This window comes from Poecilia formosa, unplaced genomic scaffold, assembly GCF_000485575.1.
Source record: "Poecilia formosa unplaced genomic scaffold, Poecilia_formosa-5.1.2 Scaffold177, whole genome shotgun sequence".
NCBI lineage: Eukaryota > Metazoa > Chordata > Actinopteri > Cyprinodontiformes > Poeciliidae > Poecilia > Poecilia formosa.
The window spans coordinates 600,528-626,387 of record NW_006800116.1 but is presented as its reverse complement, the minus strand read 5'-3'; the positions used below and the strand labels follow the sequence as shown (position 1 = coordinate 626,387).

The 25,860-nt window shown below is 37.7% G+C and overlaps 1 protein-coding gene and 1 long non-coding RNA gene across 5 annotated transcripts in view; one reads left to right on the top strand and one right to left on the bottom strand.

Moving 5' to 3' along the window:
• sgcd (sarcoglycan, delta (dystrophin-associated glycoprotein)) overlaps nt 1–25,860 on the top strand; it is a 208,334-nt gene that overhangs the window by 139,741 nt on the left and 42,733 nt on the right. For all 4 annotated transcript variants that reach the window (XM_016678248.1, XM_007565491.2, XM_016678249.1 and 1 more), the window contains 2 exons: nt 2,701–2,788; nt 7,381–7,500. In XM_016678248.1, the coding sequence (XP_016533734.1) occupies nt 2,701–2,788; nt 7,381–7,500 (208 nt within the window). The remainder of the gene's footprint in view (nt 1–2,700; nt 2,789–7,380; nt 7,501–25,860) is intronic.
• LOC107837806 (uncharacterized) overlaps nt 25,317–25,860 on the bottom strand; it is a 2,746-nt gene continuing 2,202 nt past the window's right edge. The window contains exon 2 of the long non-coding RNA XR_001663849.1: nt 25,317–25,780. This is a non-coding gene — a long non-coding RNA (uncharacterized LOC107837806). The remainder of the gene's footprint in view (nt 25,781–25,860) is intronic.

Here is a 25,860-nt window from a genome sequence, read left to right as displayed (position 1 = left end):
TCATGACTAGATCTGATGCACGAGGGTGAAATTGAAGACAGATTGTATTTTGCATCCCTCTTTGCAACATTGCTCAAACTCAGTTCAGACTGGATGTATATTGATCAAAATTCAAGTCTTTCCACAAGTTTTCAGTTAGATTTGTGTTCTGGACTTCTGGACAGGCGACCATGCTAAATTTAAATGCTAAAGTTGTCCTTAGAAATTTTGTGGCTTTTTAAAACATTGAATTGTGTCACTTGTGGCTTTCCCTACATACTGCAGTACAAATTGCTTGTATTTTAGGTTTCTGCTTGTGTGACATGTTTAGATTTCAGCTCTAAGTGCAATGGGCCAAACCTTCCTTTAGCAGTATTTCCATTTACGGTGGATGACCTCCATTGTTCAGCATATTTACGGCTGGCGAGGAAACACCTGGTAGAAACATCAAACCGTCGCCCAGCAAGTAACATATAACAGCTGAAAGAAATGTATCCATAAGGTGAAATGATGCAGTGTGATTTGAAACAAATAGATGTTTCCTGTGTCTGGAGTAGATTTACTTCCAGAGATTTTTTGTCAACTCTATTTGGTTATTTTAATTCAACTATCTTCTCTATTTACGTCCTTTCAGCATGGGAGCTGTCCTGCTGGGTGTAATAAGGTCCCATGTATTATCAGCAACATCCACAAACAAAAGTACTGCACACCGAGCCTAAATACAGATGATTGTTCCTATCCTAGAGTAGATATATTAGAAATATATTATATGCATACACTTAAGGATGCGATTTAGTACAAAATAATAGGGCAGAAATATTCCCAGTGTGTATTCCTCTTTTAGAAATGGAAGATATTGAAACAAAAGTCCCAAATATAAAAAGGTTTTTGCTCTCTGCCTGAGCTGAGCAGAGCCGCGAGTAATGAGAGCTAACGAATGAGCAATGAGCTGTCAGCACATTGAGCTTCGCACTGTAAGATAGAGAACTGAGAGAAACTTTTTATTCAGGACCACGCAGCAAATATGGAGAAAGTTCAAATTTAAAGTTATTTCTCACAGTCTGACTGCATGTTTCTACAAATCTTCCTACCTTGTTAGTTTTCAGCTAATTTTAAAAATAACTCATGAAGTTGAAGTTTACCTCCACCTATAATGGACATACAAATCTGACTATGTACTTTAAATGATTAATCTGAACTGTTATTTTTCTATAATTATGGATCATACAGTGGAAATAATTTCATAAAGAGGATCCTGGTGTAAAAATGTCAGTTTATTGTGGATTTTCTGTTGATCAAAATATTTGTTTGAAGTTTTATTTTGGTATAAATATTCCATCAAGCTTCTGGCATTATTCTGGATATTTGAATCACAAAAATGCACAATTTTTATTATTTTTCTTTTCTGAATGGGAGCTAAATTATTGTACTTATGGGCTTTGTTCTAATTAAGACAACAAAAATATAGACAACAAAAATATTTTCTGTTTTTGTAAAAAAAAAAAAAAGGAAAAAACTTTTAGCTTTAAGAAAATATTGCTGCTGTGTTGGAAATGTTACCAATGATTTTTCTTTTTCAAATATTAGCATTATGACAAACCTATAAGTTAAAATTTTCCATATCTGCACGATCAAAGTTTAATATGAAACCTCCTTAAATGACTCCAGCTCATCAGTTGCTTCTTGCTCTCCTTTATGAGCTCCTCACATTGTTCCTGTTGTTACTTGTGTATCACACATTATATGTATTTACTGTTGAAACTTCAATAAGTTTAATGTCATCACTAACACACACACACACACACGCACACACACACACACACACATGCACACAAAGACAAACCCTTCCTGGGCTGGGAGCGGAGCACAGTGGTCCGGCCGTTATCTCTAATTAGGAAGTTGACTGAGGCATGAAGATTAACTGGAGAGAGTCCAACGTGGTCAGCATTCACGATCACTCAAAGTACCCTGGGAAAAAGAAAGTTATTAAAAGCAATGGGAGGATGAAGACAGGGCTGGTTTTGACTCTGAAGTTGCACTTTTGTAACTGTACTCGATACTTTCTGGAGAAACAGTTGTAGTTTAATGATCTGATGGCTCAAAGGCAAAAACTTCAGGCCTCATTTTGGAGTTAAGCTTAACTCCGAAATGCAATTAAAAGACCCAAGAGGACGTATCACACCAAGCCCACAGGGGGCAATAACTGCTGCTTCTCATCAGCTTGGAAAAAGTGCAAATAAGGGCCTGCCAAAAAAGGGTTGAATATGTCTAATGTTCAGGCTTTCTAAAGATTTTTCTGAGTTTCTCTTTGGACTTTGACTGATTGTTTTGACTGGAGAACAGAACCAATTAAGTTCTGTTCCAAACCTTAATTGGTTCAAATCTTCCTTAAATAACAGGGGCTTCTTTGAGTCAATTAGTAACTGGTAACAGTCAGAAATCACATGTGGGGTACCCCATAGTTCAATCCTGGGTCCCTTCTTGTTGTAGTTCTACTGCTGCAGCATGGCTGTGGACGGCAATTTTTTGGGGGGCGTGGCGGAGGGAGTTTGGCAAGTAAAGGAATCGTCTTTTTGTCATCAAAATTTACGTATGTAAACAACATGCAACGTATGCCGCAAATAAAGGAGCTTCACGTCTAATGCTGGGTTTGTTGGCAGCTCTGTGCTGTTTGATCCAGGCTGAGTGTTTAAATGAATAACGCGGTGGATCTCTCCGCAGGGCCGCCCACTGTTCCTGCAGTCATCCAGAAACGTCTCGGTCAACATCGTGAACAGCAACAACCAGCTGCTCACGCAGCTCGTCACAGGTAGGACTCAGCAGGAGCCACACCCACTGCTGTCATGGAGCACATTGATGATTCTTTCATGTGTTGTTTCAGAGGTCAGATAACATCTAGATCAGCAACACATACACCAAACCCAATCTGTCCATCTCACCTCTCTTCACAGTAATAACTGTAAATCATTTACTCCCATATTGCACACAGAAATTTTGATTTCTGCAAATGGAACATTTAATTGGATCCTCTGAAGAAAAACTTTATTTTTCTAAGATTTTCTGGGAATTCAGTATTTTTTTTTTGTTTGTTTGTTTTTATCATGTTATTCCACCTACACAAGAGTTTTTTTAAATTCAGACATTGGATGGTACACATACATTTATTTACCACTTTTAAAACCTATTTTTAAATTACACAAGTATTTTGCTTATACAAGCAATATGCCATCCTTTCTTCTATCTATTGGACTGACAGTAATTTGTTGTGGTATTTCTCAGTGACCAGGGGTGGTCAAAAATAATTTGTGGCCTTTGGGATTATTTTCTGTGGCCTCTGACTGCAATCCGTTGGGATTGTAACTGTGTAAATTTGCACGCCAACATGGTTGATTAATCCAGATGGACACAAAAGGTTTTATGGCAAGATTTTACTTTACTCTTCTTATAATACAAAATATTAGTCTAAGCACAAATTATTAACCATATTTTACACTCAAATCCCGATCTGGTTGATGATTGTAGATTTTGATACAAAGAAAATGGAAAATAAACCCCCCCAAAACTTTAGGTAACTGGTTGCTTGTCTAAACAATCGTGTTCGGGTCTGTCATGATTTTACAGATCCACTTACTTCAAAAGACGGACTACTGTATTTCATTAATGTACTGCATGCTTAGGTTGTTGTTGAGCAGGCAAAACAAAACCATTTTTGTAGTTTTAATGAAGAAAAATTATTTTGTTGCTGGAAAATGCCTTAAACAAAATTGAATGAGTTTTAAAAATATGGACCCTTTTTGGTATCTTAATCTAAACTTTTAACATTCAAAGAGCAAAAAAAAATCCTTTGATTAACTTAATGTCATTCAGTAGTAGTAGTTTTTGGGGAGTTCATTTTTTCACTTGGTGTCTTTACTTTTATTGCCTTATAACTCTCATAAGACACAGTCCTTATTGATGCTACCTAAAGAGTTGATCCATCTTTATAAATAGCAAAATCAGACGAATAATAAACCAAGTAAATATAAATCACATTTTCAATTGATGATTTTATTTTCAAACCTGACTCTGTGTAGAAATAATCACCCCATTAAACATAATTAATTGTGCTACTCTTAGTGGCAACAACTCCTGTCAAGGATTTGCAATAAATGTCATTGAGTTTCTTCCATCACTTTGGAAGGAGTCTGGCCCACTTGACCTTCTCAAATTCAACCTCACTTGAGGATTTTCAACCTACTCGAGGTCACTTCTAAAATTGGTTGATTGCAAAATTGCCATTTTAAAGAGTTTCACATCTTCTAAGCCAATTCAAGCAGGAGTAAGAGCAGTTTTGTGTTGCAGATGTGTTATTCTGGGTAATATTAGCTCATCATTTCCAGTTCATTTAAATCCTGTTAATCCTCAGAAATATGCCCTTCATGAGCTTAGCCTCCGTTTCTTTTCTTGTACCATAATCACAGTCTCTCCTTTACTTTCTGCACCCGTCTCAACCCAAAGGAGATGATGGCGTTGAATGAATGGTGCTCACTCTGTGTGAACAAGCCCAGGAAGTGTCTTTCACATTAGAAAAGCTGACATTTGGCTTCTGGCTCTGAGAGAGACTCACCGAGTTTGCCCTGGTGTTTTTCCCTTCAGATGACTAAGCTGTGTTCATGTTATGAGGAGGAACTTGGAATCATCCTGGAGAATGACACAATGAATTGCTCTTCTGTCAATCAGTCACACTGGAAGGCGAGTGTTTTCTGCCGCTAGGTTACACAAAGCAATTAAGGTCAGACACATTCGCCTGTGTTGTTCTGTTGGTCATGACACCATTCAGGTTTGTTTGTTTGCACCAGAGGTTTTTTTTCTCAAATTTGCTGAAGCTTCTTCTTGACACGTCTTTAGGTATGTTATTATAAATTTTAGTGGAAAATCGTTAAGTAAGAATATTCTGTCTGCAATTTCCGATTATTTTATGATATCAATCCAGTTATTACCATTTAAAGAGTAGGAGGACAGCGGGTAAGTCTACATTCAGATGGTAGCGGGCCTCATTGGATGTAACTTAGCTAATGTTTTTTTTTTTTTTACTCATCTGCCAGTGAAATTGAAAGCAGTCATTGCCATGGCTAATGGCCTATGAGAGCATCTCATTTGGGCTATGAGTTAATAAATAAATAATACACAATCTGATTTAAGACTGATAAAGGAGTTCAAACCCAGCTCAGAGAAAGATTCTGACAGCAAATCAGAGCAGTGAGGAGAGATGAACGGTGAGGCCAAATGGGTTCTTGGGTCTTGATTGTTGAAACTTGTTTAGTTTGAGTTAAACTAAAATCATCTTTAAAATGGTTTAATGGTTATATTTTAAACATTTTTGAAACATAAAAATGGTTTTATGTGTTAGTATAAAACCATTTTTACATATGGTTTTATGTTAAAACACAAACCATATCATTGGCTCTATGAAGAATGCTGTTGCTTTGTTAATTTTACAGTATCAACTGTCTTAAAAACTAGTAGTGCTGCTTAGCAAATCTTGTTGGGTTTGCAGCGTGGCACTGACTAGCACCAATTAGCTTAGCATTAGTAAACCTATCAATGGTTTTCAACAACTGAGGGTTGGTATAATTTGTGCAGCAGTTAATTAGCTGGACAGTAATGTTCTTCAATCAATCTTTCAGATTAGAACCAATTAGCCCCATCATACCAGTGACCAGCACAGTTAGCTTCAGTGATTGACAATAATTGTAAACTTAAACTTATGCTTCTTTATTGCCATTGCACAAAGACTCAACAGTAAATTGGCAACAAATTGTTGTTGCTTGGCAACCAGAGTAAACAGAAAAAAGTACTGAATGCCTATAAGTGTAATTATAAATACATATAGAAATATAACAAAGTTACTGGTGCAGGTGAGACAAAAAATTACCCTATCAGTTATTAGCAGTGTTGTCAAGCCTCGGCAGTTTACTATAACAGACTTTTAAAGTATTTTTTTCCCAGTAAATTGATGAGAAACTATTTTTTTTAGTAAAGTCACAGTAAAAAAATTCCAGTTAAATAAACATAGAAAAATTACACTATTAGTCTGTATCCTATTTCTAAGCTTTAATTTTCTTCAGCTACACTTAAGAAGAAAAATATTTTCCAGGCATTAAGAGGGGCCTGATGAAGTACTTGATATAATGCTTAAGAATTTATGTTTCAAGGAGAACCAGCTCTTATGATACTGCCAGGATAATTAAACATACAAACATTTTTATTCTACAATGTAAGCTTCTTGTGGCTCAATATTTGCAAACATTCCACTAACTGCACAAACGCTCAGCTGAATTTCATCTCGCCCATTTGAACAAACCAACAGCTTCTCTTGGACAATTTCCTCACATGAACGACTCGCTTCAGCTCCTTCCATGCCATTTCTCTTGTATTGAGGTCAAGACTTTGAATTGGCCATTGCTGAACATTAATGTAATTCTTATCAAGCCATTTTTTGGTTGAGCAACCTCAACATTTAGTGCCATTGTGTTGCTCTCTAACCCACTTTCTGCTCAATTCATAAACAAATTTACTGAGTCTTTTATTGATGGAGAAATACAAAAAGCATTACTCCATCAAGAATAGAAGGCTGTCTTGGCCTAAATGCATAAAGTAAAAAATGAAAATTTAACTGCTGAAGTCACCACAGTTGGACTAGTTTGCCAGCAGGACTAAAACACAGCAGCTGCAGGTTTTAGTAGCAGACTTGGATAATATGAGGTACTTGGATAATATGAGTTATCTCTTAGAATGAATATTATGCTTTAAAATTGTTTTGAATTGTTCATCCATTTCTTTGTGCATCTATCCATAATAGGTACATCGAAAAAACTTTTTTGAATATTGTGAAAAAGATTAGAAAGTAAAGTATTTTTGTTTTTTTTAAGTACTAGTTCCTTATATAACGTATTTTTGTAAGTGAACTAATATTTTTTAACTAATATTAAGGATTTGTTGACAAGCTCCTATATCTTGTTGAAATGTTAGTTGAAAGTTAATTTTGTCTTGTTTCAAGTGTACCACCATATTTGGACTACAAACTAGACCAAAAACACTTGGTAAGATTTTGTGTTTTTCCATAGACTGAAATATTTCCAGCCTGTGTTTTGTCTAATTTTGATGATTGTGGCTTACAGGTAATAAAAACTCAGAGTGCCTCAGAAATTTTGAGATTACTCTCAAAAATTTGAGAAAAAATGTCAAAATTTCACAGCTCTAAAGAACTTTGTTAGTTTTAAAACAACACAGGTGAGTAAATACAGTAAGCCAGTAAGGCCTGTAGGACACTTCACCATTCCCTTTTTTTATTTCCAGAGGGAACTGATGAGGATTCCGTCCTCCTCTTTGATGTCTTCTCTCTGTTTGTGTTCGCTTTAGGATCCAGCGGATTTAAAGCGCGAGGGAAGATGTTTGAAGTCAAATCCACCTCCGGGAAGCTGCTGTTTTCCGCTGATGAGCAGGAGGTGGTGGTCGGCGCAGAGAGACTGCGGGTGATGGGTGAGTGGCCTTCCAAAGCGTCAGTCCAAAAAGATGCTGATTTTTGTCAGCTGGACGAAACATTTTCAAGATGTTGGTTTTAAGGGGCTTTTTGGAGGATGTATCAAACCGGGGTGGATTAAATGCAAAGCGAAGCTCGCATTAGCATCATAAGGAGAACGAAGTAAAGACCTCAGATCTCATGTTCGAGTTGACAACCTGCAAAGTGCGGATAGAGGAGGATTTTTTTTTAAGCTTTTCCTCAGAGGGAGGAAATTTAAGCAGCGATAGCGAGGAGCTCATATTTCCAGCAGGACTCTGGGGGAGAGGAGGTGACATGTAGTCCTTTAGACAAACGAGTTTTGCGCTTATGACGGGAGATAAGAAGTGACAGAGCTATTTTAACTGGACAGCCTCCGAGCGACGGAGACGTGACAAGTGATTTCCTGTGTGAGCAGAGAGAGGTGCAGCGAGAACAGTGAGGAGGTGCAAACAAAGCATCTGCATACAATTAAAGCTGCAACAAAGACGGTCCCGCGGCGTGATGGGAAACGTAATCTGCCTGCAGGAGTTGACAGATTTAATGTTGGCTTTCTCTGTTTCACAGGGCCGTGTCACGAGATTTCAGCATTAAATTAAATGGAAATTATGAAATTTGTTTGACAGCGAGGCTCAGCGTGAGGGTTATTACCAAGCCGCTGCTGAAATTACCATTTTCTGGGTCTGGAGGAAGAGGGGGAAATTTATGCAGCCGGGGACCTCGGGAGGTCAGATATTCGACCAGGGAAGCTGAATAGATGATATGCTAAGTGGATGGATTTGCTAAGCAATGAGTTCACAGCCGGAACAGCCATCCAGTGACTTCACAAAGTCAATGGAGATTTCCAACAGCAAATTATTCCTTCTAAGCTACCTGCATAGTTTATTTCTCTGCAGACATTTAGATGCATCTTCACTGAGCTTTATTAAGCAACCTGTTGCACATCTCACTCCAGGATGGAGTGATTATACAAGTCAAGTTTATTTGTAGCACATTGCAGCAACAAGGCAGTTCAAAGTGCTTTACGCCATAAAACATAATATAACAACCAATTATGAAGCAGCGATAAACATTATATTTTGCCAAATGTCATTATTGTAATCATCAAGACTATAATTATATAACTGATCATCAAAGGCATCGCTAAACAGGTGGGTTTTTAGCCTTGATTTAACCAAATGCACCAAATTTGTGGTGCATAGAAGCTGAATGCTGCTTCTCCATGTTTGGTTCTGGTTCTGGAGATGCAGAGCAGAACCAGAACCAGAAGATCTCAGAGGTCTGGAAGATTGATACAAGAACAACAGGCATTAGTCTGCCTTTGCACAAAGTTAATACAATTGTGAGTTTTTTTTCTACATAGGCAAAAAATTTAATCTACTATATCTGGCCCTCACAGGTGTTAGGAACCACAGCGAATACTTGAGACGCCAAATAAAATGTCAATAACTGCCTATTTCAATAATTCAAACATCAAATATACCTCAATATGCATTAATTCACACAGTGGAAAGAAAACCATATTAGCACTACCATTAGCTATGCTACGTTAGCTCTGCTATGTTAGTTCTGCTGAGTTGGTTCTGATTTGTTCTGGTTTTTTTTTTGCTTTTGTTCATCTTTTTTTGGGTTGATTCATTGCCTGTTTTGACAGCTGTTTCCTCTGTTTCTGGTTGCTGAGAAGCTGTAATGGTTAGTGTACTTATTTTTTAATGGTTATGATGCATAACCGTGGCAACAATGTATCTGTTTTATAACCAGGAGCAGCTGAGTAGCATTTCAAAAGCTCAACTAATATCTGAACTATGATCCCCATGCCCCAAATGAATTAAAAAGGAGGCTTTGAGGATGCAGAGACGTTTCATTTTGAGCAAACCTTAAAAATTTTGCAAAAAAGAAAACGCAAAGTAGGTGTGTTTCCATCTGCTGGAATCAACCAGGTAATTTTAGTCAAATATTGACGTTATGCATGGCTTTAATAGCAGAAAGTAAAGGGTGTAAATTAGCTTGGATCAAACACCTCAGAAAAATAGAAAAAGTCTTTAAAATTTCTCTAATTTTGTGCCTCTGGTGAGGCAGAGAACCACCAGTTTTCCATCTCCCATTTAGCACATTAACTTTATCAGAAAAGCTATAAGCCACCTCAAGTGAGCATTAAAAAATTTACATCAACCTTTTCCAATGTGATACTTCAAAAGGGAATAAAAAATATAAAATAGAATAAAAAAAACATTGATGAAAACACAGCTACAGTAGCTTTTTCTATGAGAGAATGAACCACACATCTGTAATTCATCTCCCAGAGCCTGCTAGGACATTATGCGATGTCGCTGAACAAGAAAAGTGCATTTTTCCTTTTTATCCACCAAAACGTGACTTGGGGTTTGTCTGTTGAAGGGACATGGGAAGGTGCAGCAGGAGACCGGAGAGAGCGTTAGCAGGAAGAAGTGCAGGGAAGCATGAAAGGAGCAAAAAGGAAAAAGCTGCTCACTGGGATCAAGTTAAATGCAGGGGGAGCCAGGTTCAGGATAATGTTTTGTTTTTAAAAGATCAACTCTGACTCACACTTTCCTAGTTATGACTGAAACTCTTCCAAGCAAGCTGAAATTAGCTTGATTAGTGTCAACTGGACGTTAGTTTCTGAAACTAAGCACAAATCCCAACATCTGTAATCGTAGAATTCTCTAAACGTCTTGTCTGTTGAGGAAGTGATGGAGTTTTGTTGCATTGCAGGACAACTTGACACACAAGGGTGCCACTGTGTATCACTGTGACATCTGGACAAGCTCAACCAGAAACTGTTCCACCAGATGAGACGCAGACAGTGCAGCTTGAGCACTACATGAAAATGACTTCACTCGTTTAGAGAGTTATCATGTAGCTGCTGTTCACTGCAGTTTAATGAGCGGAAGAAGGTAAAACTACAGAAAGGGATGATGCAACGAGGATCAGTCAGGTTGATATCTGGACTTTGACTGGGCCAATCTTGATTCTGGTTCCTTTCCTGTAATTCTGTCATAGATTACACCGTGTTCCAAATTATAATGCAAATGATATTTTCTCAGATTTTCTTAAATGGTCAATGCAAATGATGGTCGGTATAATTTTTAAGTTATGAACTATTACAGTATAAATCAAATTTTACTGAACAAAGCTCCCAGTGAGAACAGTATTTTTGTCAAAAATAAAAACTCAAAATGCACTGTTCCAAATTATTATGCACAGCAGATTTTCTAAACGTTTTATGAATTATAAAGAACTGCAAACGGTCATTCATTGAATGTGCTGCATTAAGTGGTCACGTACTAAAATCAAAAGCTATTTCAATGTAAAACACCTTAACAGGGGCTGCGCAGCTGGTAGAGCTGTTGCCTTGCAGCAAGAAGGTTCTGGGTTCGATTCCCAGCCCGGGTCTTTCTACATGGAGTTTGCATGTTCTCCCTGTGCATCTGTGGGTTTTCTCCGGGTTCTCCGGCTTCCACCCACAGTCCAAAAAAACTCTCTCTAAATTCTCCCTAGGTGTTTGTGCATGGTTGTTTGTCCTGTCTGTCTCTGTGTTGCCCTGCGACAGACTGGTGACCTGTCCAGGGTGACCCCGCATCTCACCTGGAATGTTAGCTGGAGAGGCACCAGCAACCCTCCCGACCCCACTAAGGGACAAGGGTGTTAGAAAATGAATGGACGGACGGACGGACATCTTAATAGACCGAGTTTCATGTTAACATAGGACCCCTTCTTTGATATCACCTGCACAATTCTTGCTTACATTGAACTTGTGAGTTTGTGGGTAGTTTCTGCTTTAATTTCTTTGCAGGATGTCAGAATACCTTCCCAGAGCTGTTGTTTTAATATGAACTGCATCCCACCCTCAGATCTTCTGCTTGAGGATACTCCAAAGGTTCTCAATAACATTGAGGTCAGAGGAGGATGGTGACCACACCATGAGTTTCTCCCCTTTGATGCCCATAGCAGCCAATGACAGTGGCATTCCTTGCAGCTTTCATTGTCATGCATGAATATGGTTTTGCTACTGAAGGTATGGCTCTTCTTTTTGAACCATGAAAGAAAGTGATCAGTCAGAAAGTCCACATACTTTGCTGAGGTCATTTTCACACCTTTGGGGACCCTAAAGGGGCCAACCAACTCTCTCCCCATGATTTCAGCCCAAAACATGACTCCACTACCTTCTTGCTGACGTCACAGCCGTGTTGGGATATGCTGGCCATCCACCACCAATCCACTACTGCATCCATCTGGACCATCCGGGGTTGCACAGCAGTCATCAGTGAACAAGTCTGTTTGAAAATTAATCTTCATGTATGGCTGGGCCCACTGTGACTGTTTCTGCTTGTGAGCACTGGTTAGGGGTGGCCGAATAGTAGGTTCATGCACCGCAAGCCTCTGGAGGATCCTACACCTTGAGGTTCCAGAGGCACCAGCAGCTTCAAATAACTGTTTGCTGCTTTGTAAGGGCAACAGCTGCTATCTTAATCTGATGAATCTGTCTAACAGAAACCTTCCTCATAACGCCTTTATCTGCACAAACCCATCTCTGTTCTGAATCAGCCACAAATGTCTTCACAGTATAATAACGCTTCAGTTTTCGTTAAATATCTAATGTTTTCATACCTTGTCATATGGCACTACACTATCTGATGATTTTTGTCAGCAGAGAGATCTTTTCTCTTTCCAATATTGCTTGAAACCTGTGGCCTGCTTAATAATGTGGAACATCCTTCTTAAGTAGATTTCCTTTAATTGAGCTCACCAGACAAACTAATCAACCTAGATCTCTGAAATTAATTATAGTGATTCAAAGAGCTCTGACACACAATACCATCTATAAATTTAATAGCACAACAACAAATTTAATCTTTGTGACACTTAAATCGAATTTGAATAATAATTTGGAACACGGTGTAGTGTTTGCTGTCAGACCCATCATATTTGACATTAAAATGTGATTGTTTATGTTTCCTTTGGAGTAATGGCTTCTTCCTCGCTGACTGGCCTTTCAGTCCGTGATGGTAAATGACATGTTTCACTGTCAATAATAACTCTGTTGCTGCAGCATCTTCAGTAGGTCTTTGGCTTTTGTTCTTGAGTTGACTTACATGTTTCAAGACACAGGCATTCCTCCAATTAACTCAAAAACATCAGTTAACCTATCAGAAGTTTCCAAAGCAATGACATCATCACCTGGACATTTTCAAATTGTTTAAAGAGGCAGGAATTTTTCTGTAAACTGTAAATAAGAGAATGAACCCGAATAAATCAGATAATGTGAAGGACATAAAAAAATAAGGTTTGTATAAACTTGTTGTAAGGAAATCCTTTAAGAGCATTGTGGAAGGGCTGAGTTATTTCTTCTGTGATCTTCTTTGTCTTGCACAGCAGGTTGTTTTGTGAAGGAGCTTAAATCACCTGCAGTGAGGATAATTAAATTAAATCAAGTTTATTCATGAAGCATGTTTAAAACAACCAGAGAACGAAAACACAAGATAAACTGATTAAAACCATGCAAATTAGAAACATCAGACTGTTTATATAATTTAACAACTCTAAATATACAGTGCCACAGAAAGTATTCACACCCTTTATCTATATCATTACATTATACTTTACAAACTGTAAAAATGTCGGTGATATGAGCTTTTATTGGGATCTGATGTCTTAATATGAATCTGTAAAAATCCAGTGCAAATATTTGCCTTTTAGATTAAGTTATACCCCAGGGTGTAACTTAATCTCTGTATGAATCCAGCTGTTCTCTGAAGGCCACACAGGTTTATTTGTGAAGATTAGTCAGCAAACAACATGATGAAGATCAAGGAACAGCAGACAGGTCAGGGATAGATTACAAAATAATATTCCAAACTTTGAACGTCTCAAAAATCCAATCCATCATTATAAACCTGAAGAAGTTTGGAAGAAAAGTAAACCAACCAAAACTTGGATGTCCACCCAAACTGGCAAATAAGGAGAGCATCAATCAGACAATGCTTAGTCTTTGAACTGAAGACAGTTTGATTGTTGAACATTTAGTCAATTATGGCTACGTTAAGGGAAGACAAAAACTAAACTAGGGCTGCTCAAGTCCAGTCCTCAAAGGCAATTTCTTTTGTGATTCTTTATCTACAAGTTGCGTGATAGTATCTCTCCATGACTAGGCTCTGGCATCTAAAAGCAATGTTTGCTATCATGTCCAACATTACTGAACTTAACAGAGTATAAAAGTCAATAAAAATTAGACCCAGTATCCCTGACATTCACCTCCATGTAAGCAATTACTCCTCCACTTCATCTACATTCATCGCCACCTTTCCAGCCTGACAGAGTCACAGTTCATTACTGTCAGACCCCTCGCTGAAGGGATCCTCCCTGCAGACGGCGGCGCAGATGGGAGACAACAGGACCGGTGGCGTTCTGAGCCGGGTCATGGAAAGGTGCACTGCTTCTTGCAGTATTTATTTCAAAGTCAAAACAGTGTGTCATTCCACCATCTCAGGAACTTTTATATGCATAAAGCCCTGCAAGAGAGAAAGGAAAACAAATTTATCTGTTTGGAGAAACTCAAACTGGCTCAAGGTTTCATTTCTAACTTCATTCTGGAAAAGCATTTAGAGGAAACTTATTTTCTAGTTTTCTGAATTGTTTTCAGTATCATTCAGCCATAATTACAAGAAATGGAGGATTGAAATGTTTAACTCTATGTGTAATGGTCTAAATCGACTTCTTTGAGCGCTTTTGTAGAGCAGTGTTTTTGTTTTTTGAAGAGTTACTTTGATACAGTTTAAAATTTTCTCACGATAGCTGCGCTTCTATTACAAATGTGCACAAAACTTTGGTGATCTTCTGTTACTGTTTAAAAACATTCAATAATAGAAACTTAAAATCAGGGGACTAACATTGTTCCTGCAATAAGCCATTTAACATCATCCTCCTAGCACTTCCTGTTATTTTCTTTGTGTTTTTTGCCATTAGTAACAACCGGTTGTTGATTACGACTCATGAGTGTTTCCATTGAAATACACTACCTTCCATACAGCTGAAAAACCACCTCACCCTAGTGCAAAAACCTATTGAAAAACATCACTTTTTTCCAAATTGCTGTTTCCATTAAGCATATTTATTTTTCATAATTCCAATTTGTACAATGTTAAGATCAATAGAAACATGGCTTAGTGAATGTCTTTTTTTTTCTTTTTTATTGAGGTCTACATATTTATACTGCTCCTAAGAAGAGGTGGGAATCACCATAGCAACCAGCACTTCCCAGCAGGTTCTTCAGTTAACTTTCAGTTTGGCTCACAGAAGGAAGTAAATATATGTTTGATTTAAACCTGTTAACATCAGTAGAGGGTATTATTATGAATTTATCATATCTTATGAATTCCGATATAAAAGCAACAGCAGAAAAGCTGTCCACTCCTTTAACACATGAAAGAACGGAGACATCTAATAAAGCTGTCACATGTCATTACAGAGCCCATTGTTCCCTTCCCCTCCAATAAAATGTATAATCATACTCTCCGTATATCTTTAATTGGCCCAACTGAGGTCATTGGAAATCCATGAGGCTGCTGTCAGTGGCTGCTGGAGCTATTTGCAGTGCAGTCAGATCCACTAACAGACTCCCAGCAGGACAGAGACGCTGGTGAACCAACATGTAGAGAGAACAATGAATAATTCCTTAAATATCTTCTCTGGGTTGTTTCTGAGAAGTCTGGCTGCAGACGGTTTGGTTTTAATCTAAGGCGTCAAAAGTAAGTGTTTCTGTTATGGACAACGTGGTCAGCTGCCCAGGGCGGCTTCGCGTCTAGGGCGGCATGGGCTTTGTTGTTTGGGTTTAGGATGACATTGGGTTTTCAACAAAAAATACTACACTTTTGAAGGTTGAAATTCTTATAAAGTTAAACTACAATATATTTGGGCCTACTGTGTGGATTCTGTGAGCCACATGTATCGATTGTCTACATTTCTTGTGACAAATTCCTTCATTTCCCACAATCTGAATGGATATTTGCAAGCTTGATGAGTTGGAGGGGGCCTAGGCCTTAAAACTATGATTACTCATTTCTATGAATTTGTAATGTAACATGAACTGTGTTAAAGAGCTGTTAACTGGAAGAGGTGTTGCTTGGTCTCCATTTCTGAATATTTCACAAATTGGAAATATGTAGGCCCGTTTGTTTTTATTTTATTTGTTAGCTGTTTGCTATGTTAGCATAAAAGCCTCTTAATCACTTCACATTAACTGGGAAAGTTATGTTAGCCTGCTGTAACAATTTCAAATAATAATGCACCTGATGACCAATATTTACAAATATCATATATTTCTTTACACTTTTGACACTGTCAATGCGACATCACAACCTTTTTCCTTTGATTGACACCCCATAAACCTGTACTGCAGCACATCTCCATGTTTTTCAAATAAGATATTTAAAGAAATTGTGCCTGCGCTGGCTAATGGAAATTTAAATGATGTCATGATTGGTTTAAAAAGCAGCAGAGGGGGAACCTCTAGGTGTCAAAGCTCAGACCATCGTGTGTCACATGATGGTTCAAAAACTACCTAATTAAAGGTATGTTTACCTTTTGTTTTTTACCAGAGTTACTTATCTTTTTAACAATGCAAGTCATAATTATCAACCTAAAACAATCTATGTATGTAAAGAAATATAATTTTAAATCTTATCTAAAATGCATGTTTGGTTTTATAGGTGATCCATTATGCCACCTTAAACTGGTTAGGATAGGTCTATAGGTGATACAAAACATACATGTTGATTGGCTTCATGCAGCGAGACAGAGTAAGAACAGTCATAGTTCATATTTGAGCATTGTTTACTGTTAGGGCGTTGTCTTAATTTCTATGTTTAATGGTGCAGTCGGTGGTGGTTTCTGACATGGACAATATGGGTAAACGCCCAGGGTGTTATCTCTTTGGGGTGGCATGAGACCTCTGGATTATGGCACAGAGATGGGACCAAAGCAGAATAAAGAGTTTGAGTTGATAATGATATTGATTAAATTTATTTAATAGAATCACAAATATAAATATACATCTCAGAGAGTAAACACAATAAAAACATGCTTTATATGCAGCATTATTCTTTAAAACGGTACATTACTGATGTTTTAAAATTAAATATAATAGGTACACTTAATGATATTGTATTAGTCATTAGGTGATACATTCAGCAGACTTTTACTTTTAATACTTCAAGTAATTTTAAAAGTCAATACTTTTGTACTTTTACTCTAGTAAAAATGTTAAGGTGGTACTTTTATTTTTACTAGAGTTTATTTTTGCCTGCTTATTTGTACTTTTACTTTTGTACGTACTTCCTCCACCACTGGTAGAGACACACATTCAAAATGTGCATTTTGCATAACTAGTCCCCTTTAAAGTCCTAAAATTGTAAAATAAAATAAAAAAACACCCTGAACCAGTCACAACCTGTGCATTTTTATTCTGCTACAGTTGTTGCCAAATCTGTTTCCAACGAGTTAAATAAAACTCTGCAGCGCAGCAGAGGTTTTGGAGTCACTGGGTCAGCCGATATTCCCTCAACAAATTTTCCTGCGAGCTGCATCCCGCTCAGTCCCGCCTCGAATCAGACTCCAACTCCGGAATAAGCACTGCTCACTGAGGCGGTGCGTGCCTCTGGTTTTCCCCTCAGAGCTTAGAGAGGGAACTGCAGCGCAGCCGACTGTACTGATAAATACAGTACAGAGCTCGGAGCGCAGAGCAGGAGCGGCCAGAGGTGCTTAAATTTTATGGGCAAGGAGCAAAGACAAGAGTCGGCTTAGCAGCGAGGATTAGAGTCATGTTAACATCCCAGGTTCACAGGAAAGAAGGCGGGCAGGCAGCTCTCTAGGTAGCAAAGAAATATATTTTTTTTTTTATTATCTGATTGAATGGAGTTTAGTGAGAATGACAAAAATTGAGATTATCAACTTTTTTCCTGTTTACAATCGAGTAAATGTTGGAGCACCATGAGAATGCTCCAATATTTTACAAATCCTCGTTTTTAGTTTTTTTGCATCAAATTTTCCGTTTAGATTTTCTGAATATATTCTCCATCAGACGGACGTCTGGGCTTTGTCTAGACCATTCTAGAACATCTTCCTTGTTATCTTCAAACCATTTCTGTGTAGTTTTACCTTCACTTGGTTCAGATTCTGTAAAGAGAAGAAATATCCTGTGAAGCACCTTTTGCTTTCGGATTATTAATCGGATAATCAAAAAAAAATATAATCAATAGATCAGCCCTACACTGCAAAAATAGAAAAACCTTACCAAGTGTTAGTTCCACTGGCAGAATATTTAACTTGAATTATTTCCATCTTTTAGTAGATATATAGTATTGCACAAAAGCTGCAAACGGTTTAATGAATGAGAATCTTCCTATTTTTTATCCAATTAATCAATTAATCATCAGGATTAATTGTCAAAATAATCCATAGAATGATCAATTACTAAAATAATCGTTAGTTGCAGCCCTAGTTTGCAGGATTGTTTTTGGTAATTCGTTTCTCAATAAAAGCCAACTTTTGTTGACTGATTGATCTGAAAAAGCAATAAAAGGGTAAAACATCCAAAGGGGATAGATATTTTTCATAGGTGTTTCATAGGTTTTTCAAAGCTTTCAGAAGGAAACTAATTGTGCTGTGAGGAGAAATATGTTTCTGAACCAGGAGTAAACAGAGAAAACCCGTCCCTCCTGGATTCCCTCTGTGTTTGGAGGACTTGTAATTCCCCACCTTCTGTTGTTTTCTAGTCGTCAAGAGCGTCTCCATTCTTCTCTTCCTTCATCTCACACCTGCATGGGCTCTCTCCCACTGACACAAAGCAAAACACACATGATGCCTTCATGGTAATGAAGACTCGCCAAATTGATCTGGAGGGCCCCAGAAAATAACAACACTGCCTTATTTTCTTTCCCTTTTTTGTTGTAATTATAATCAAACTCCTTTCATTACCTTCAATTATGTGGCTCTGAAGTCTGGCTGAAAATGTATTCAGGCTCTGATAATAGAGCAGGGCCGGCTGCAGGGGGAAAACCGAGGTGAGAAGGGGGGGGAGGTAATTGGAAGAGTGTTTTTACTCCCACCGTATGGTACATGTTATCAGCCATCCCTGAGCTTTGATGCACTCGCTAAGTAATCACCACTCCACATTACGGAGATCATTCTCTTTCATGTTCTGCAAAAGCAAATGAAAGATCCTCGTGTGATCACAGAGAGGATTTCGTCCAAATATAAGACTTCTTCGTCTGAGATCAGAGTCGGAACGAAAACCAAAGATCAATGGGTTTTATGCTCAGATGAGAAAACAGGAAGTTATGTATGCAGAACAAACAAGTCGTTTAGTCGGTGTGTCAGGAAGTATTTATGTGTTAGAAACTCTGAATGAGCAGAACATGACTGGTTTAATTGGAGTAAAAATGAACTTCTTTGGGAAAGCTGCTGGATGTTTCCACCAATAACCCGGCAATGTTTAATGCATTTCTTCTATCTTCGAAAGATACAGCTAATATTTTCCAACTAATGACACTTGAAGGTTCTCCAATGTAGGAACCTATGAATAAGATCACAAAACATGTTCTTTAGTTATCCTTGATTTATTTTCTTATTCTTTGTTCTGGCATGGTTTTTGTTTCCCCTTCTCTTTCCCCCTTCTACCCAAACTATCTGTGTGACCGTAGATAAAGTCAAACAAGCAATAATAAAGAAAAAGAAAATATTAATTCTGAAAACCAGGAAATATCAATAAGATGAAGAACAAAACCCACCGCTTGGTTATGTTCTGTTTTGTATTTGTCTTAATGGCAGCCATTTTAATGTATTTCCCTTTTTTATTTATTTTGTTGTTTGTTCTCTTGTGTAATTGGTTATTTGTTACTTTATAGATCAGTACCTCTGTTAGTCTTTTTTGTATGAAAGAAAAAGTGAATATCCTGTGTTAATACACACAAAAAAGATTTAATTACTGAATTTAACTTTAACTTTTCATTGAGAAGATCTGAATCTACTACTAAAACAAATCAGTTTTAGCCACGTGCTAGAGGAGAACGGATGAGTTTTAAGGGTATTTTCACACTTGATATTCCGGTAAACTTGGTTCGATTGAGGATCAAAACTGCAACATGTTAAATTTTCAGTTTCTGCAGTTCGATTTCACACTGCACTGTGTTCAAACCAACCAAACCCTTTAAAAAACCTGTTCACACCTCCTCTCTTGTAGTGGCCTAAAACCTCTGAAAGAAACGACACAAAAACTAAGCAAATGCCTTTTCAGAAAATGTAAACAAAAATGGAGTGCTGTCAAATTTGAACTGTTTTAGGATTTATCTTTTGTTGTTGGCAAAATGGCCTTGAGCCATTTCTACTACTATCGCTAGATACGTGTTTGTTTTTGTTGTATTTACCCAGAATTCCCTGCACTGTAGTCCACTTCCTGCTTTTGGAGTGGTCTCCGGTCCTCTTGGCGTTCACATATGCATTTGAACTGCACCAGAGTTCATTGCAACCAGTCTGAGACGTAGGTTTTTAAGCAGACCAGAGTTCATCTTTTGGTTCCCATCAGAGGTTGATTATGCATTCAATCCTCCGTAAACAAACCAGAATATCTAGACACATGAACTATACAGGACTGGTGTGAATGAATCCTTGATCAACATGTGATGAAAGAAAATCTTAAAATGTGTTCTGTAATTTTTTTATTTAGTCTCAAAACAACTCAGAAGTTTGTAAGCAAGTTTCAGAAGATGAATATTTCAGGTCCTGTTTATGCCCGCTCCTCTCAACTTTAGTATTAAATAAATTTCTCCCTTGCTGTTGATGTGACGTCTCATCACTGCAGCTGTTTTAGCTGAAATGTGTCAACATCTGCCCGTCCCGCTCAGGACTCCTTAAAAACCCGTCTGAGGACATTCTGGGTTTCAATTTGCAGATGGATGAAAACAATTCCTTCCTCTTTTACAACCTTGCTGTATCACGTAACACTCTGAAGTGAGAGAGTGAAACCGAAAAAAGCCCATTAAATATTAATTTATGCATTTTGGAGGAGAAAGAGAGACTTCTTTAAAAGGGTCCAAATGAATTTTTTAGAAGTGTGATTTTATAAACTACTTTAAAGCTCAGTGGATATTCTTTAGAACAAAGGATCAATTTAAATTTTTTGGTTAAGTTTTAAGTCTTGTCATTGTAGTTACCTGTTGAGGATATTAGCTATAAATTCAGTTTGATTAATTTACAAAAGTGTGGAAAAATATTTGTCCCCCTATAGATTTCTTCAGTTTTTAGTGTGACTAACCTCAATTTTTGGTTTACTGTATTTTCCGGACTAAAGAGCGCACACTATAAGTTGCACCCAGAAAGTTAAAAAAATAAAATAAAAAATGAAAACATACATATATAAGCAGCACCGGGCTATAAGCCACTGGTATCTCCGCCGCTCTCGGTTTTCCACAAAGAAATCTGCTATTAAGGAAGCAGCCCTGCATCTCCATCACCGAACTATGGATTTGTTCACGCTGAGCTTACGTGCAGCGGCCAGATCTTTACCCCTCCATTTAAAAGCTGCATCATATGAATTTCTTCATGTGGTTTCCATGATGAAGGGGTATAAGTTTCAATAAATTTCTCTGTCGTGCCTGCTGCTAGCATACATTTGTTCTAAACTAAAATTCGCACTTCTTTGATTTACAATTTTGTCTTCCAATGATTCACTTCCTGCTAAAGGTCTNTGTTTAAAATTTGTGGGAAGAAAAAAAAATTCCATTTGTCCTTGAAAAATATTGTAATTCTTGAAGTGTAATTGAAACCTTGAATTTCTTAGCGTCATATGGAAGTTATAAAAAAAAAACATCCAGCTCATAAAGTGTCAACTTTAACTATTTTGGTTAGAAACTGTTTGTATTCTTTTTTTTTTTTTGCCACTTTGCGTCTCCACAGTATTTGCTGTGACCTTTTTCTATAATTTCTAGCCCTATTTTTGCAGTTTCAGTAAATGTACAACTTTTTAATACTTCATTCACACCATCTCTGCCTCAATTGTATTAAAAGTTATTATAATTTCACGTCAATTTTAAAATACACAAGTTCATCAATTCCGTAAAAAAAAAAAATGGAATAAATTGACTATGTGTCTCAGGTTGCTGGTACAAATATTCAGAATCTTTGAGCTTTCTTCACATATTGTCATGTTTCAATACATTATTCACCGTCATATGTTAGCATTTTATGCAACAAGTCAAAAGAAAGTTGTTCTTTGTGTCCAGACTGGCTGGAGAGCCACAGAACTTTGATTAGACCATATAATCATATTATATCACAATCACATAAAATTTCAATTAAATATACTGGAATTTGTGGTTGCAACATGATTAATAGAAAACTGAACTGGAAATTGGTGACAAACTTAAAATCTCTCCATAAAGTCTGGAGAACTGCTGAACAGGACGGCTTCGGGAGATTAGGAGAGCATTATAGGAAAAAAAAGGTTTGGGATTGACAGAATTTGGTCGTTTTCTGTGGCCTTATCAGGGCCTGAGGGCCACCTGTCAGAGGTAAAAGGTCAGAAACACATGTCCTACCTGTCTCTAGGGTCGATCCAGCTGGTGGACTGTTCAATGTGGTTGATGTAGTAAATTTTCCCATCAAAGTCTTTGGCTTCCTCCCAACCGTGTGGTAGTGGCAACTCCTTCCTCGGCATGTCAGGCGAGTCTCCATGTAATGAACTCTTCTCTAGGCAGAATCATAAGGAAGGGACACCATCGCTTTTCTCTGTCATCACCACCACCATCAAAAAAAACCCCAAAAAAAACAGATCTTTACTTCCAAATCAGCAGGCCTGCTGCGGTTCGGATTATGCCATAATCCAGAATAATAATACACAGAAAAAGAATCTTAAAAATGAGAAGGATTTCAGAGGATGGACGTGGTCCAGGAGACTGCACTTGCTCACCAAATCATCAGCATCCGTCATTAAAGAAAATAAAAATAAAAATGCTTAAATTAATCCTTCACGGTTTTCCGATGTGGTTTCAAACTTGTCGGGAAACTTTCAGGCGGTCTGGTGGGAACTTTTTTCAGGTTAACTCCAATTACCCACGGTCCACAGAACACGCTCTTTTAACGACCACAAAACCGCCGTTTGGGCCACAGAAACCAAACAAACACGCGGATAAAACCACCACCGGGAAGGTAATGTCTCGGGAGCCTTGGTGTCTGCCGCCGCAAACGGTTCGGGCTGCGGATGGAGTTACAGAAAATTCCCCCTCACGGAGCTCCGGGGTTCTCCTCACCAGCAGGCCACCATGTTGATCAGCGGTAACCGAGGCTAGCAGCCAGCCAGCGGAGGAGGAGGGGTGGTGGGGACAGATACTCCGAGCCGCCCCGAGCGTGTCACAAAGAAGTACCGAGAATCTCCACGGCGGCTTAAATCCCGTAAATCCGGCGCAAACTTCCCGCTTGTCCAGTTAAAGTCTCCGTTCGAAGTGGGGGGAAACGGACAGGAGCTACGGCAGTAAAGTCTTTCCCTTAGTCCCGATCACTTCGGTGCACCGCCATAAAGCTGGCTGCGTTCACTACCAAATGCTTCCGGTTTAAAAATAAAACACCTGTTGATTAATCCAGCCCTTAAAAATAAAACATCCTGTTAAAATGCTCCTCTGGGCAATCCGTTAACTCATGAAAGATTATGTTTATAAATTTAATCTTGAAACATTAAATTATTTTTAAATCAGAAACACAAAGTATTACAAAAAATTTAAAAAGTGATGACAAAAGAGTAGAATTTTGTTCAATTTTGTTCAAAAATGTACATTTAAAATTTTACTTTTATTTTGTTGTTTTCGATTAATGTATTTGTTATTTCGATTTATCTGCTTTAAAAATCAAACAGGGGCGTCATTGTTACTTGTTTTAATTTTTAAAGTCCCATTTTTTATTGTTACTAAAATAATAAGTAAATTATAATATATTCAAGTTATTTAAATTAAGCTATTTTTGATGGAACAGATGCCTATATGTTGTTTAATTATCTCTTTAATTTCAGCAAATTTTTCAATTTGCTAAAAAAAATTTGTTATAATTTATTATACTATATCTATATTTTAATATGTATTCAAAACATATTTTCAAAAAATATGTTTTGTTGATTTCAAGTTGTATGACTACACAGCAAATTCAAAAGTGTTAAATGTTTTGGTGTTCGTAGACTTTGTGCAAAAGTAGAGTTAATTTTACTCTAATAGAGTCACTTTCTGTTTATGTAAGTCTGGGGTGTATATTATTAGTAGTTAAAATCCAGTGTTAAAACAAAGTGTTTCCCTATCAAATCTAGAGGTGTTAAAATGGAACCAATAACTCTTGACTTCTGAACTCTGAACTCCACCAGCGGCTCTAACACTGAAGGAGTTCATTCACTGCCTCCGCCCCAGAATCACAGATTCCCACCGAAGCGAAGCGACAGAAGCCAAGTCATTTCAGGACTATTTACTCTCCACATGTCTGAGTTATTAACTGCGCTTGGTAAGTCATTTTTTTCTGAGATGGTTTATAACCATTATTTTGAGTTGAGCTCAACCTGTATGAAAGACGTCACGTTCGCCACACGGCTCGGTGTTAGCATATTTAGCTTAGCATGCCGAATATTAGCGGAGTATTTGTTGGAAAAATATCGAGCCGGTGAACATTTATTCAAATTATTGGCTAAATTGAACAGGTCCGTAATAATCTGGATTATGTTTTTTCATTATGTTGAACGTTTACATGCATATTGGTCAGATTTATCAACCTTTCTGATCGATTTTTTTCCTTTGAAAAATGTAAAAGGCTTTTTCACGTTGAGAGCATTATTCCCGCTGTTGTGTCTTCTTATATACGTTTTGCAGCATCTTTTAATCCTTTTATTGCCTTTTTGTATATATTGGAACCAGTTTGGTTGAGGATGAATCTCCAGTCGTCAGCCTAACCTCTCCCTCCCGATCCCTCCATGGATTCTTCGAAGATTCAAGCTCCAGAAATGATTATGTAAGTGTTANCAAATTCAAAAGTGTTAAATGTTTTGGTGTTAGACTTTGTGCAAAAGTAGAGTTAATTTTACTCTAATAGAGTCACTTTCTGTTTATGTAAATCTGGGGTGTATATTATTAGTAGTTAAAGTCCAGTGTTAAAACAAAGTGTTTCCGTATCAAATCTAGAGGTGTTAAAATGGAATCAATAACTCTTGACTTCTGAACTCTGAACTCCACCAGCGGCTCCAACACTGAAGGAGTTCATTCACTGCCTCCGCCCCAGAATCACAGGTTCCCACCGAAGCGAAGCGACAGAAGCCAAATCATTTCAGGACTATTTACTCTCCACATGTCTGAGTTATTAACTGCGCTTGGTAAGTATTTTTTTTCTGAGATGGTTTATAACTATTATTTTGAGTTGAGCTCAACCTGTATGAAAGACGTCACGTTCGCCACACGGCTCGGTGTTAGCATATTTAGCTTAGCATGCCGAATGTTAGCGGAGTATAAATGTTGGAAAAATATCGAGCCGGTTAACATTTAATCAAATTATTGGCTAAATTGAACAGATCTGTAATAATCTGGAGTATGTTTTTCATTATATTGAACGTTTACATGCATATTGGTCAGATTTATCAACCTTTCTGATCGATTTTTTTCCTTTGAAAAAAATGTAAAAGACTTTTTCACGTTGAGAGCATTATTCCCGCTGTTGTGTCTTCTTATATATGCTTTGCAGCATCTTTTAATCCTTTTATTGCCTTTTTGTATATATTAGAACCAGTCTGGTTGCGGATGAATCTCCAGTCGTCAGCCTAACCTCTCCCTCCCGATCCCTCCATGGATTCTTCGAAGATTCAAGCTCCAGAAATGATTATGGAAGTGTTAATATTTCTGAAACTCCACATTTCTGTAATGGAGGCTTGTTGTTAGAGTTGTAGTAAAAATGTATTCCTTCGCTCCATTTCTCATTGTTATGGTTTTTGTTTGTTATGATCCAGAGACCGACACTGGCTGTAGTACTCAGAGACTGAAGACGGTCCGATGCAGTAGAGGAGCATGTTGGTGTCTCCGGCCAAACTTCACGAACAGCCCAACAACCTGAAGACAACCTGTTAGTGAGTGGACATCTCTCTGGTGGAGTGCAGAGAGGATCTGTCTCTTATCAACAGAAACAGAAACTGGATAAGAAATGATGGATCTGAATATCAGGTTGGTCTGTTATGTACTGTACATACCTGTTAAAAGAAAATGTTCTCTATCCCATATTACATAAACTGCATGCCTTGATACAGGTTTTACTTTCTC